This window comes from Salmo salar, chromosome ssa28 (assembly GCF_905237065.1).
Source record: "Salmo salar chromosome ssa28, Ssal_v3.1, whole genome shotgun sequence".
In the NCBI taxonomy this organism is placed as follows: domain Eukaryota; kingdom Metazoa; phylum Chordata; class Actinopteri; order Salmoniformes; family Salmonidae; genus Salmo; species Salmo salar.
In genome coordinates, this window is record NC_059469.1 from 25918259 (window position 1) to 25934510 (window position 16252).

General features: G+C 48.4%; 1 protein-coding gene across 1 annotated transcript; it reads left to right on the forward strand.

The window, feature by feature from the left end:
* The first annotated feature begins 291 nt into the window (after positions 1–291).
* On the forward strand, positions 292–15501 carry LOC106589760 (mitoferrin-2). The gene is made up of 4 exons (XM_014180087.2): positions 292–865; positions 7980–8208; positions 9646–9702; positions 12797–15501. The coding sequence occupies exons 1-4, from the start codon at positions 524–526 to the stop codon at positions 13354–13356; spliced, it is 1188 nt and encodes a 395-aa protein (XP_014035562.1). The 5' UTR covers positions 292–523; the 3' UTR covers positions 13357–15501.
* Positions 15502–16252: the final 751 nt, after the last annotated feature.

The window sequence follows — 16252 nt, forward strand, 5'->3', positions numbered from 1 at the left end:
AAGGGGTCTGGAAAACACAACAAAATGGCCCAAGTATGCCATATTTATGTATCCTTTAAAGATTTTGTAGAAAAGTGGCGAAAAAGTGCCCAAATATATATACCCAAATTACTGATTCTTTAACGTTTAGCCTGCATTTACATTTTAGTCACTTAGCAGACACTCTTATCCAGAGCGACTTACAGTTAGTGCAAGTCGCTCTACCAGACAACTAGCTATACCAGACAACCAACCACATTATGTTAACGTCCAAAAGCGGCCGTCGCGTCACAGGCTCTCTTTCCACTTCCCATGAAAACCGGAACATCCGGTTGTTGGGGTTTCGGCAGAGGCTAGCATTTTCCCAAACACTGCGTGGACTTGTCCGCTGTGGGGACTGAGGGAGGCGGGGCGTGGAAACGGTGTACGACCGGTAAACATCTGGGACGGGAATGTAAAAAACGATCAACGGTACGCGAACACGAAACCGCCTTAGACGGAGTGCCATCGGGGCATAAAGTAAAGACTGTCCATCGAGATTCCAATGGAAGCGGATGGTTTCCCGAGAAGGCATCGGATGACAGCGGAGACAGCAGGCGGGAACGCCGGGGTTGCTGGAGCCTCAGCCGGCGCAGAGGTCCGATGGTTCAGTGGAAGGATCTGGGGAGTGTCGGAGAGCCTCGTTGGGAATTTGTCTCCCCGGATCGGAGGCGAGACAGAGATCCAGACTGTTCAGTTTAGCGACGGCCCTCCTGAAATAGCAGATGCTTCGGAGCCGGAGTACGAGGGTTTGCCGCAAGGCGCTTCCACCAGCACCCACATGTTTGCAGGAGCAGTGGCTGGGATCATGGAGCATTGCCTGATGTTCCCCATCGACTGTGTCAAGGTAACGTGGTAGGCTATGTTGGGCTAGCGTTAGCCGCTAACTAGTTAACGTTAGATAGTTAACCGACTGGTCTTGGAGTTTGGGCACATTGCATTGGAGGGTTGGAAATTACTTTGCTCGTCATGATGTGGCTTCAGCAATCATGCGAATCCGATTGGTGGCCACCTTGTCAATAAGTTTGTCAGTCACAGCACATATGAGGCAAGGTCGAAAACAGACAGGCTAACATTTCAGCTAGGACGCTAACTTAGCATGCTAACGAGCTAACTTCCATCCACTGCGAATTTCAGTGGATCGCGCCTACTCTACTTGCTAGATTAGGTAACGGTACCTAGCTAGTTAGTTACTGCAGTGCACACAAGTTAGATTTGTCACATAATGAATCGCCATATTCATTAACCTAACTTTGCCATACAGAATTTCAATAAAATTGAAAGGTAAACTTTTAGGAAGTGTATATTGCCGTTGCTATCTAACGTTAGCCATTTTAGCTGTTAGCTAACCAAAACAGCAAGGTCGGCCTCTGGCTGTGCATCGGCTGGAGCCTAGAGGTGAATGATGATTATCTTGTACTGTAGCCAGCTATTTAGTTGGCGTCTGATATAATGGGTTTAGGCTGAACATTTTCCTAATGCAATTGACTATATTCCCTATTGCCATTAGTGTGCACCTCCCCAGGTAGTTTTTCATACTAATAACACGCAAAGTTATAATTCGCTTTGAGAAAGGAGACAGTTAGGTAGAATGAAGCCGCACGTGTGCCCCATTTCCTGTACATGTATACACATCACATGAACCGCGCACTGTTGCCCACCACCGTCACCCACTAGCTGGCTCGGTGACGAGTATGTGATCGATTAGTAGTTAACGTTACATTTGAAAACGTTCCAAACTGCGTTTAGCATGCATATGGCTTCTAGGTGTAACTCCCTGTATTTCCAAACTGTCCCTGTATTCAAGAAGAGAACCGATAGGTTAGTACAGGCACCCTGGATTCTGGCAAATAGTCTGTCTGAGATTGTCAATGGGCGAGTTCGTTTTGCATGGCCCGGTTCCCCGGTTGGAAGGAGATCAGTAGAAGCCAATGGTGTACAATGTGGAATCTCCGCACACCCGGGGCATCGGGCCATGCAAAACGAACTCTTGCAATGCTAATTGCTACCTGGCAGCATTTAGATGGGGTGGAACTGTTCTTTGTTTACAGAAAATACAGGGCTGGATGTTCTGGGATTAAGAGCACAATGCTTCTATGTTGTGCTCATTATGCAGAATTAGGCTGACAGGTTGGCTCTACCACTGCACACTCTTAGAACCATAGTTCTGTTTATTGTTATAAGACTTTAAATTCGTGTTGAAGTGCTTAGCCTGGATGACTTGGGCGTTATGTAAACAAGATGTGTTAAGTTACATTGGCCTATGCTGTTTTGACAGCCCACTCACTGATTTAGGTCTGCTCTGCAAAGAGCTGTAGCACATGAGAGCCAAGCGTTTTGTCTGGTATATTATGTGGTCCCTGTAGAGAGAGTCATGAGTTGGTCACTGATGGAAATGATTGGTGGCGTACGCGAGCATCAAAACTGTGATGTATCATGGGTAAATTGTGACTGACTGATCTACAAATAATATTGAGTGGTTATTTATGATTCAGGGAGATTTGTAGACAGCTGCAATGTCGACCGCGATCATTGTGTACAACTATGCAGTTAGCAGAGACAGAGCAACGGAGTCAGAGCGGTCAGGTAGGGAGACGAGTCAGCTGTTAGTGTCAGGTGGGAGAGCAGGGCTCTCTCAGAACAAAGAGGAGATTCATCTGTCTTTCCCAGCTGTATTTCCTACCTCTGATCCAGGTGCTGCTCACACGGCTTCGTCTCAGTAGTCTAAAATGGCTTCCTCCCCCCGTCTCCTCTCTTTTCACCGACATGAAAGAACAGGACAGTCGAAACAAAGCATGTTCCCAGTTGGCATCCAGCCACCGTGTTTCTTTCACATATACTGCGTTTTCAAGTGCGCGCAGACAAAGTAAAGGAGACTAGGAAAGGATGTTTCTTTAGAGTATTGAGGTGCAGCCCAGACAGTGAAACGGTCTGCTTGCACAGGAAGGGCAGCCTGAGACACAGACTCACTGATCTATAAATCATGTCACTGTCAAACAACATGGCATTGACGGTCTCTACTTATAAACACATTAGCAGATCTCCACAGAGGGGACCTAGCTCAAGCTGACAGCTGACCCCAGTGGACTAACACTGACACACACACACACAGTTAATAATCCTTGGAAAATAGCTTGCAGTGGTTGTCACACAGATTGCACAGTAGAGATCATGTCAGCTCGTTGTTTACACTCATTCCAAAGGTTGAGGTTAGAAAGGCTCTTTCCAGACAAGCTAAGCTCTCTGCAATACACAACCATAGGCTACATATACCCGTGTGTCGTGGCTGAGAGAACTGTTCTCATTTCCTTTAACATTGATTCATACCGAAGTCTCATTTAAACATTGACATCAATTCTCTTAAAAGATGGCGACGTTCTGAAGGTTTCAAACCAATCCAGGTACTGCTACATTATGGTTGGTTGACGTGTAGGAGTCTGCTCTCTCTTACAGGCCCGGCATTCCACAGTGCTTTGCAGTTCCTGTAACACACTGACATACACACAGTGCAGCAAGCAATCAGCATGTGTTGTCCATTCAGCTGTAGCCCAGGCCTCTCCTTTGGATGTTATTAGAAGACCCTCTATGCTTTTCACAGCACTAGCTGGCCCCTAGCCTCACAGTGAGAGGATGAACCCTTAACCTTGACACTGGCACCTAGCCTCACCTAGAGAGGATGAACCCTGAACCTTGACACTGGTCCCTAGCCTCACATAGAGAGGATGAACCCTGAACCTTGACACTGGTCCCTAGCCTCACATAGAGAGGATGAACCCTGAACCTTGACACTGGCCCCTAGCCTCACATAGAGAGGATGAACCTTGACACTGGTCCCTAGCCTCACATAGAGAGGATGAACATTGACACTGGCCCCTAGCCTCACATAGAGAGGATGAACCCTGAACCTTGACAGTGGTCCCTAGCCTCACAGATAGCAGATGAACCTTGACACTGGCCCCTAGTCTCATATAGAGAGGATGAACCCTGAACCTTGACACTGGCCCCTAGCCTCACAGAGAGAGGATGAACCTTGACACTGGCCCCTAGCCTCACAGAGAGAGGATGAACCTTGACACTGGCCCCTAGCCTCACAGAGAGAGGATGAACCTTGACACTGGCCCCTAGCCTCACAGAGAGAGGATGAACCTTGACACTGGCCCCTAGCCTCACAGAGAGAGGATGAACCTTGACACTGGCCCCTAGCCTCACATAGAGAGGATGAACCTTGACACTGGCCCCTAGCCTCACAGAGAGAGGATGAACCTTGACACTGGCCCCTAGCCTCACATAGAGAGGATGAACCTTGAAACTGGCCCCTAGCCTCACAGAGAGAGGTTGAACCTTGACACTGGCCCCTAGCCTCACATAGAGAGGATGAACCTTGACACTGGCCCCTAGCCTCACATAGAGAGGATGAACCTTGAAACTGGCCCCTAGCCTCACAGAGAGAGGATGAACCTTGACACTGGCCCCTAGCCTCAGAGAGAGAGGATGAACCTTGACACTGGCCCCTAGCCTCACATAGAGAGGATGAACCTTGAAACTGGCCCCTAGCCTCACAGAGAGAGGATGAACCTTGACACTGGCCCCTAGCCTCACAGAGAGAGGATGAACCTTGACACTGGCCCCTAGCCTCAGAGAGAGAGGATGAACCTTGACACTGGCCCCTAGCCTCACATAGAGAGGATGAACCTTGAAACTGGCCCCTAGCCTCACAGAGAGAGGATGAACCTTGACACTGTCCACTAGGGTTGCAAAGGGTTGGACATTTTCCATGGGAAGTTAAGCCCTGGAATTTGGGGAATTTTGCTTAAATTCATCGAAAAAAAGTTAGCTTATAACAGTTAACCTTCGTGGGATACACAAGGCAATTCTAGGTCTTGAGGCATATTTTGGTAAACTATCCCAAATTCAATGGTATTGCAACCCTCTTCATGCACAGGGCATTCTTCCATCATGTGTAGTGCACTCGTCCATCACATGTACAGCTGATTCTCAAGATCTTGCACACTAATGAGATGCTATAGAGCTACACTGTCTGAGCCAAGGACTACATGCTTTATGGTAAGTTTTGATTACAATACTGGGTGGGGTGAATATATTTTATATAACATACATGATTTTTTGGTAACTAGTAAATAGTAGCCTACAGCAAAGTGTTTAAATCATTTCTAACTTTTTAACAATTTCTGCTAGTTAGTTTTTGCTACCATGTGGGTTTTAGCTTGCTTGAGCCTGCTAACTGAGGAGTGTTAATTCATCTGTTTCCATACATGTTTCATTTTAAAACATGTATCTTACAAAGGAGTTGTTTAATCTAATCTTTACAGGAAAATGCCATGGGCACTATCTGATGTGTGGAGACATTTCACTGCAGCTAATGTAGAAGGAAAAGCTGTGTACATTTGCAAGTACTGCCAAATCATATGTGAAGAATGCAACAAAGATGCAGAATCATCTGGCCAAGTGCATAAAGTTCCCTCAGCGCTCACAACAAGCAACCTCTGACAAAAAGTCCCTCTACTTCTATTCGAGGTGAAAATTATGAATCAGACACCTTATCGATAGCAACAGCTCATGGTCCTCCTGGAATCAGACGTTTTTTTGACTCAATGGAGGAACGTAGTCAGAGAAATGCTGATGAATGTCTTGCTCGAGCTGTGTATGCAACTGGTTCACCTCTGATGCTCACAGGCAATGTGTATTGGAAGAGATTTCTGAAAGTTCTTCACCCAGCATACACCCCTCCAACCAGATATGCTTTATCTACTAATTTTCTGGATGCAGAGTTCAACAGAGTTCAAGTGAAGGTCAAGCAAATCATAGAGAAAGCAGACTGTATTGCAATCATCTCTGATGGGTGGTCGAATGTTCGTGGGCAAGGAATAATTAACTACATCACCACTCAGCCAGTATTCTACAAGAGCACAGACACAAGGGCCAACAGACCCACCGGTCTCTACATTGCAGATGAGCTGAAGGCAGTCATCAATGACCTTGGACCACAGAAGGTATTTACACTGGTGACAGAATGTTGCGAACATGAAGGCTGCTTGGTCTAAAGTGGACGAGTCCTACCCTCACATCACACCCATTGGCTGTGATGCTCATGCATTGAATCTGCTCCTCAAGGACATCATTGCACTGAAAACAATGGATACACTCTACAAGAGAGCCAAGGAAATGGTTAGGTATGTGAAGGGTCATCAAGTTATAGCAGCAATCTACCTCACCAAGCAAAGTGAGAAGAATAAGAGCACCACATTGAAGCTGCACAGTAACAACCCTTGGAGTGGTTTTATCATCATGTTTGACAGTCTTCTGGAGGGGAAGGAGTCTCTCCAAGAAACGACCATATCACAGTCCGCTGATATGGACAGACCCATCAAGAGGGTCCTCCTGGATGATGTATTTTGGGAAAGAGTGGTAAGCAGCCTGAAACCTATAGCAGTAGACATTGCATGGATTGAGGGAGACAATGCCATCCTGTCTGATGTTCAGACTCTGCTTTCAGATGTAATATAATAAATCCGTACTGCCCTGCCCACTTCACTGTTGCTCCAAGCAGAGGAAACTGCAGTTCTGAAATGCATCAAAAAGCGTGAATCCTTCTGCCTGAAGCCCATATACACCGCAGCGTACATGTTGGACACCAAGTATGCTGGCAAGAGCGTCCTGTCTGGTGTAGAGATCAACAAGGCCTACGGTGTCATCACTACCGTGTCTCGCCACCTTGACCTGGATGGTTCTTGGCAGTACGAAGTACACTTCCAAGCAAGGGCTTTGGGGTGGCGATGCAATATGGCAGTCGTACCAACATATCTCATCAGCCACCTGGTGGAAGGGACTTTGTGGATCTGAGGCTCTTTCACCTGTTGCCTCCATCATCCTCCAAATCCCACCAACATCAGCCGCCTCAGAGCACAACTGGTCCTTGTATGGGAACACACACCAAAGCACGCAACAGGCTGACCAATACAAGGGTTTGGAATAATTGGTGGCGATCCGGGTAAATTTGAGGCTTTTTGAGCCTGACAACAAGCCATCCTCAACAAGGTTGGAAAGTGACAGTGAAGTTGAGGCCTCAGAGTCTGATGTTCAAGAGGTGGACTGAGGGGGTCCAGGGAGAAGACGTGGAAGCCTGAGAGGAAGACAACCAAAGCCTTAGTTTCTAGACTAGAATTTTACAGATGTATGTTGAAAACGTTTTTGGGAGATGCAATGGATCATTCAATATTCCCTTTCTTTTGTTGTTCAGTGAAATCATCCCATGTGAAGAGTCAAGTCATTTAATTAAAGTTCAATTCGTAACTAAATTGTTTTTTTTATTTCTATTGGAAGGATTTAATAATTTGTAATTATGTCTACTTATGATAAGGTAAAAGGTTTATGTGTATGTCTCCATATGATATGGTATATATATCCAATGCAAAAAAATCAACAGTTTAAATGGTATTAATATTAATTAGCATATATTTCCGTTAATTCTCACAAAGTTTCCACCTCTGAATATTCCCCAAAATGTGCAACCCTAAGCCTCACAGAGGATGAACCCTGAACCTTGACACTGGCCCAGTGCTAAGGAGTGTGTGTGAGGGCAGGGCGTGTGAGTGCTGCTGGGGGGAAAGCAGCTTACAGGAAGGCAGCTTATGTCCCTCTGATCTTGGGTCTCGTTATTCAACACTTCCTTCTGTTTAACACTAGGGATGGGCACTACTCAAAATGTTCACACATGCAACTATTTAGCAAGTGGAAGCACTGCCAGTATCATGACTTGGCTTTTTTAATATATTACAACTAGTGTATTCATCCCACCTCTGCTAAGATTGAATTCTAACATGGAAGTTTCTCAAATGTAATTTAAACATTCTGGTTGGATTAAGGTATGGCGAGAAGTGTGTGGTTAGGTTATGACTTGGGAAACCAGTAGGTGTGTGACCTCTAACCTCTCCCCTGTGTAGACACGAATGCAGAGCCTACAGCCTGAGCCTGCCGCCCGCTACCGGAATGTGATGGACGCGCTTCGGCGAATCATAACCACCGAGGGTGTCTGGCGACCAATGAGAGGGCTGAATGCCACGGCCGTGGGGGCAGGACCGGCGCATGCTCTCTACTTCGCCTGCTACGAGAAACTGAAGAAGAGTCTGGGTGACATCATCCACCCCGGGGCTAACAGCCATCTGGCCAACGGTATACTGGGAAAACACCGCACACACAAACACCGCACACACAAGGCATATACATGCAAAGCACTCGCACAAAATGCATGTGTGCATACCAAGCCTGTACTTCTCCTATGCAACCTACAGTAAATCACCTTGTTTTTTTCTTGTAAACACTCAGTTAATTTGATGTTTCCGATATTATTTTTAGCAACTCAAGCAAGTAGTGAATTCTTTTTGTTGTGTAGTCCTGTAGAGTTAATGTTGGTTCACACTGCAGAGAGGGAGAGGCTCTTTTCTACCCTGGGCATTAAGCAGATGCTGCTTGGACTAACCTAGATGAACCTTGCTCTCAGACACTGAGTTGGGTGGGTGGGTAAGTGAGTCAGCCTGCCACCAGGAGCAGAGTGGCTGAGGAGTGGTGCTACATTGTTCCTATAGCCCCATTCTGTGGACAGTAGACAGGGCTACTGCTTGAGCTGTACTCCAGGCTCTCTCATACCCAGACAGCAAGCAGGCCCTGGTTTCTCTCTTGGTTCCGGCCTTTCTAGGGAGTTTTTCCCTAGCTACCGTGCTTCTGCATCGCTTGCTGTTTGGGGTTTTAGGTCGGGTATCTGTGTAACTGCTGATGTAAAAAGAGCTTTATAAAATACATTTGAATTGATTGATTGGCCTGAAACTAACTTGTTGGTCCACCCACCAGTGTGATGAAAACATCAGCAGCCATTCTGGCGGTTGATCAGCTGGTGGTGGGTGCTAACTCTGGCCCAACAGACCAGTAGGAGTGGTATCTATCTGGCCACGGGGCTGATATGACCGTGTTTGAATGGTCAGCATTCTGCCGAGTCAGCCAGATTCAGACTGACTGTACGTCATGTTACCCTGGCCGGGTCCACCACTCGTCAGAGACCTTCAGAGGGTAAAGAAAGACACTATTATTACTGCAGAAATTCTTTGTCACCCATAGAGCTTTAACTAGCTTTATTAGAGAGCATGTCAAAGGAAAGCAGACTAGTTAGAACCAGACTAACAGTCCTCTGAGTTAACTAAGTAGCTACCATCAAGGTCTGTCCACACACAGTTCTAATTTGCAGGACAAGAAAGTTGAAACAGTTTGTTCAGACAAAGCAAGTACTAGAGAATCCTGCTCTATTTATCCCTGTTCTCTGCTCTTTCTCTTCTTCCCAGGTCAGCTGTCTCTCCCTTCCTCCTTTTATTTCTTTTTTCAAATTCTCTCTTCTTCCCAGGTCAGGGGAGCGGCAGGGTAAGAGATTGCAGACGTGCCCAGTAGAGGAAGAGACGTCTGTGCCTCTGGTCCATCAGCAGTGATGATGTCCTGTTTTACCACTAGAGAGAACTAGAGGATTTCTCCTCTGCTCTTTCGTTCATTCTCTGCAATCTCTCTCTCTCTCTCGTTGTTGTTGTTCACCGTTGAGGTGTGTGTGTGTGTGTGTGTGTGTTGCAGGTACGGCAGGGTGTGTAGCCACATTGCTTCATGACGCAGCCATGAACCCATCTGAAGGTACATTTCTCCATCTATAAATAATCTCTTTCCCTGGGTGAAGGCCAGGGACACAGGTGCTTTCAACCTGCTTTTCTCCTTCTGACGCATGGGGTGTATAAAGGAGACTGAGATGTTTGCTGCACTGTGTCAGAGCTCCCTCTGCAGGTGTCACGCCTTGTACCTCTAGGGCCTAGCCTGTTTACTCTACCCTGCTAGCTAGGTGGAGACTGAGAGAAGGGGGGGGGGGGCAGGTTCTAACTGGAACAGCCTTAATACATCTGTTAAAGCCTTCAAGGAAGTTATGACTGTGCAGTTTTGTTATTTGGTCAATCATTTTGGTATTTCATTTTTCTTTCTCTGGACTGTGTTCCTGGTCCCTGATGATGGAAAAACACCTGGCAATCCTTCTGTCTTTCTAATGCTCCCTCTACTCACCTATCTCTTCCTCCCTCCCCTCTACTCACCTATCCCTCCCTCCCTCCCCTCTACTCACCTCTCCCTCCCTCCCTCCCCTCTACTCACCTATCTCTCCCTCCCTCCCCTCTACTCACCTATCTCTTCCTCCCTCCCCTCTACTCACCTATCTCTTCCTCCCTCCCCTCTACTCACCTATCCCTCCCTCCCTCCCCCTCTACTCACCTCTCCCTCCCTCCCTCCCTCCCCTCTACTCACCTATCCCTCCCTCCCTCCCCTCTACTCACCTATCCCTCCCTCCCTCCCCTCCACTCACCTATCCCTCCCTCCCCCCCTCCCTCCCCTCTACTCACCTATCTCTTCCTCCCTCCCCTCTACTCACCTCTCCCTCCCTCCCTCCCCTCTACTCACCTCTCCCTCCCTCCCTCCCCTCTACTCACCTCTCCCTCCCTCCCCTCTCTCCTCTCCTCCCTCCCCTCTACTCACCTTCTCTTCCTCCCTCCCCCTCTACCTCTCCCTCCCCTCCCTCCCTCCCCTCCCCTCTACTCACCTATCTCTTCCTCCCTCCCCTCTACTCACCTATCTCTCCCTCCCTCCTTCCCTCCCTCCCCTCTACTCACCTATCTCTTCCTCCCTCCCCTCTACTCACCTATCCCTCCCTTCCTCCCTCCCCCTCTACTCACCTCTCCCTCCCTCCCTCCCCCTCTACTCACCTATCTCTTCCTCCCTCCCCCCTACTCACCTATCTCTTCCTCCCTCCCCTCTACTCACCTCTCCCTCCCTCCCTCCCCTCTACTCACCTCTCCCTCCCTCCCTCCCCTCTACTCACCTCTCCCTCCCTCCCTCCCCTCTACTCACCTATCTCTTCCTCCCTCCCCTCTACTCACCTATCTCTTCCTCCCTCCCCTCTACTCACCTCTCCCTCCCTCCCTCCCCTCTACTCACCTCTCTCTTCCTCCCTCCCCTCTACTCACCTATCTCTTCCTCCCTCCCCTCTACTCACCTATCTCTTCCTCCCTCCCCTCTACTCACCTATCTCTTCCTCCCTCCCCTCTACTCACCTATCTCTCCCTCCCTCCCCTCTACTCACCTCTCCCTCCCTCCCTCCCCCTCTACTCACCTATCTCTTCCTCCCTCCCCTCTACTCACCTCTCCCTCCCTCCCTCCCTCCCCTCTACTCACCTCTCCCTCCCTCCCTCCCCTCTACTCACCTATCCCTCCCTCCCTCCCCTCTACTCACCTATCCCTCCCCTCTACTCACCTCCCTCCCTCCCCTCTACTCACCTCCCTCCCTCCCTCCCCTCTACTCACCTATCCCTCCCTCCCTCCCCTCTACTCACCTATCTCTCCCTCCCTCCCCTCTACTCACCTATCTCTTCCTCCCTCCCCTCTACTCACCTATGTCTTCCTCCCTCCCCTCTACTCACCTCTCCCTCCCTCCCTCCCTCCCCTCTACTCACCTCTCCCTCCCTCCCTCCCCTCTACTCACCTATCCCTCCCTCCCTCCCCTCTACTCACCTATCCCTCCCCTCTACTCACCTCCCTCCCTCCCCTCTACTCACCCCCCTCCCTCCCTCCCCTCTACTCACCTATCCCTCCCTCCCTCCCCTCTACTCACCTATCCCTCCCTCCCTCCCCTCTACTCACCTATCCCTCCCTCCCTCCCCTCTACTCACCTATCCCTCCCTCCCTCCCCTCTACTCACCTATCCCTCCCTCCCTCCCCTCCACTCACCTATCCCTCCCTCCCCCCTCCCTCCCCTCTACTCACCTATCTCTTCCTCCCTCCCCTCTACTCACCTATCCCTCCCTCCCCCTCTACTCACCTATCCCTCCCTCCCTCCCTCCCCTCTACTCACCTATCCCTTCCTCCCTCCCTCCCCTCTACTCACCTATCTCTCCCTCCCTCCCCTCTACTCACCTATCTCTCCCTCCCTCCCCTCTACTCACCTATCCCTCCCTCCCTCCCCTCTACTCACCTATCTCTCCCTCCCTCCCCTCTACTCACCTATCCCTCCCTCCCTCCCCTCTACTCACCTATCCCTCCCTCCCTCCCCTCTACTCACCTATCCCTCCCTTCCTCCCTCCCCTCTACTCACCTATCCCTCCCTTCCTCCCTCCCCTCTACTCACCTATCTCTCCCTCCCTCGCCTCTACTCACCTATCCCTCCCTCCCTCCCCTCTACTCACCTATCCCTCCCTCCCTCCCTCCCCTCTACTCACCTATCCCTCCCTCCCTCCCTCCCCTCTACTCACCTATCCCTCCCTCCCTCCCCTCTACTCACCTATCCCTCCCTCCTCCCTCCCCTCTACTCACCTATCCCTCCCTTCCTCCCCTCTACTCACCTATCTCTCCCTCCCTCGCCTCTACTCACCTATCCCTCCCTCCCTCCCCTCTACTCACCTATCCCTCCCTCCCTCCCCCTCTACTCACCTATCCCTCCCTCCCTCCCTCCCCTCTACTCACCTATCCCTCCCTCCCTCCCTCCCCTCTACTCACCTATCCCTCCCTCCCTCCCTCCCCTCTACTCACCTATCCCTCCCTCCCTCCCTCCCCTCTACTCACCTATCCCTCCCTTCCTCCCTCCCCTCTACTCACCTATCCCTTCCTCCCTCCCCTCTACTCACCTATCCCTCCCTCCCTCCCCTCTACTCACCTATCCCTCCCTCCCTCCCTCCCTCTTTTTCTCCGTGTGCAGTGGTGAAGCAGCGTTTGCAGATGTATAACTCTCCGTACCGCGGCGTGATGGACTGTGTGCGTGCCGTGTGGCAGAGCGAGGGCCCTGGGGCCTTTTACCGCTCCTACACCACCCAGCTCACAATGAACGTCCCCTTCCAGGCTCTCCACTTCATGACCTACGAGTACCTCCAGGAGTTGCTCAACCCCCACAGACAGTACAACCCCTCCTCACACATGGTGTCTGGGGGCCTGGCCGGGGCCATCGCTGCTGCAGCCACCACCCCTCTGGATGTCTGCAAGACCCTGCTCAACACCCAGGAGTCCCTGGTGGGTGTCCCCGCTGCAGGCCAGGGTGGAGGTCAGGTGCCGGGACACAGACACATCACAGGCCTGGCCCATGCCTTCCGGACGGTGTACAGGCTGGGCGGACTGCCTGGGTTCTTTAAAGGAGTCCAGGCCAGGGTGATCTATCAGATGCCCTCCACAGCCATCAGCTGGTCCGTCTATGAGTTCTTCAAGTACGGAATCACCAAGCACCAGCACGAGAAGAGGGTCGCGCAGCAGCGGGAGGAAAAATAAATAATGTCCTTTTTTCTTTCAGCCATTTCTCTTCACCATCTCTTCTTTTTTTTTAATCTATCAACCTCCTTCCTTTTCCTTTGGAGCATGCAGGTGTTCAGAGCGAGGGAGAAATGAGGAAGAATCGATACGCACATAAACCAACCAATACCCACGTGTTATTTACCCCCCGTTCAGACTGCCAATAAGACACTTCCATCAGTGGCTCAACCATCAACATCCCTGCTAAACTGTTTGAAACGGAGAATTTACAATAAACTATGGAAGTGAATACGTGATGTATTATACCCATATAACGCACATAAACGTCAACCTGAAAAAGATGCTTCTGTTTTACTAATCTCCAGCAGATTTTGTTGTGAAGTTTCCAGCACCTTTCATAGATTATTGTTGGGATGAATTTGACGACAGCTGTTCTGTCAGTGTTCTTAAAGGCAGACTATGACCTCATCATACACAGACAGTTGGCCACTTCCTGCTTTCGGAAATTAACAACAAGATCGCCTAATTGAGGCGCAGATTGGAAATAGCCAGAAGTGGTGGTCACCTTGGCAGATTTGGATGCTGTTATTATGTGTTAGCAGGAAGTCGCCCAGCTTTGTATGATGTTCTATTACGGAGTCTACCTGTAGTGTTAATTCTTGCGTTTTAATGTATCTGGATGAGAATGTTGTTCACTGTAAGCCCCACCAGGGGGCACTGTGACCATCCCAATAAAGCTTTTGAGTAATATCATTTCACCAGGTGTGAGTGACAGTGGACCTTTAGGGGGCATTTGTGTAAACCCAGACAATTGTTTATAGGCTTCAGGTACAAGTTCGCCTTAACCCCAGATCTAGTATCAGTTTGTAATTTCGTGAACTGGTCGAGGCGCACTGGGAGTCCTCTTCTTGAGATTTGAAATCAGGAATTTCTCTCAAAATATAGACTTACATATATATATATATTGCTGCCAGTAAGCTGTAAAGTACAGTAAATATATTGTGAGAGGAACTACTGAGTCAAAACTAGTGATTCCTGACCCCCTACAGCACTAACCCTGGTTGGCTTTCACTGCTTTAGAGCCAAAGCGATATGATTGGTGTATAGAAATAATCACCATGGACATTTCATTGGAAGATACATTCCATCTTGCCTTATTTGCACTGATGTAAGGAGAGCGTGGGTGGGTGTTGTTTGCCCAAATCTCACTTTGTACTTTTGCTTTGAGTAGAGGAAATTCTTGGATGGGTTAGCCTACACAGGCGGCAGGTAGCCTAGCGCTTAAGAGCGTTTGGCCAGTAACCGAAAGGTTGCTGATTCAAATCCACGAGCCGACCAGGTTAAACATATACTGATGAGCCCTTGAGCGACGCACTTAATCCTGATTGCTCCTGTATGTCGCTCTGCATTTGACTAAAATAACTCAAATGTAAACACACTTCAGTTTACAGTCACACCCTTGTTTTACCTAGACTGACTGGCTGTTCCTGTATTAAAAACAACACATGAAGGTTTAGACAGGACAGGTTGGCTAAAACAACAGAGGCCGACTGGCACACGCACAGAATATGGAGTCAAATCCACACTACAGAAACATGTTTACATCATGGGAATGTTACGGTCTGGCCTTGACTCGAAAGGGTCAAGAAGGAAAGAGCTCATGTTTCAGGGGAACTTCCGTTGAAAGGTTTCTGCACAAGTCATCCGTTTGTGTAATAAGCTGTTCTAAAGACTTCAGGTAGAAGTAACCCTTAGACACAGATCTAGGATCAGCTTCCTCTCCCGAAATACTAACTTAACCATTAGAGAGAATGTTAAACTGGCCTTAGATCAGTGGCTAGGGGTGTAACGTCATTATACTGTTGTGTATTAACTATCTTAATTGATTAAGGGACTTATCCATGACACTCAGTGTGTATGGCTGTGTTTATACAGGCAGCCCAATTCTGATCTCTTTACAATAATTAGTATTTTTACCAATCGGATCAGATCTTTTGCCAATAATTGGGCACAAGGTCAGAATTGGGCTGTCTGTGTAAACGTAGCCAATGTGGCCTCAGCTGTGTGTGTGTGGATGATGAATGCAGCTGATCAGTCTTCATGACCTCTGGCTGACTGTCCCCTGTAATCCTGTCTGATCAATAAATCAAGCAGTAGACTCCCTCAGGTTGCCCAAAGGTGCTGTTACACCTGTTTGCATTGTTTGTTTTCATACACACAGACACATATACCGTTCCTCTCTAAGCAACAACAAAACAATGCAGTAGAATCTCACATACTGCGATCAAAAGCTTAAAGGCCGTTTTTATATCGATATCAAATCATTTCTGGGTAACAATTATGTACCTAACTGTAATAGTTTTACATCAAAATGGTTCAAAAGAAGAAAAAAAATTATACATTTGCAACAAAGAAATGTAATATTCCTCAAGCAAGAATTTAGCTGGGAGTGGTCAGATTAGGGATGGGAAAACGATCTGTTATTGGCAGAGGTTTGGAACTCTTTGTTATTGGTCTATTAACTAATGTACTGCTTGGTGATGTCCCAGGCAAGCTGAAACTACACTCTTGCAAAACCCGCCAATTAGAAGGTCCATTACAGATTCTAGTTTCAACCAGAAACTAGCAGGAAATAACACTGATTAAATGTTTTCACACTTTTACAGTGTTATATACATCAGCTTTACAATATGATACAAAACACAGGATTGACAGAATTTTGACTTTGTGTCACCTATATATCTCTACTGTCATAGTAAGACATATGGCAGGGGAATGCAGAACGTTTTTAGTACTTCCTGGATAGCCTGCTGATAAGAAAATAAATCCATTAGTAGTTAGATGATGTTAGAGAGGGATCTCCCCCTGTGTTTTCCATTGTAAGGTTATTTGATGTGTGTGTAGGGTTTATTTG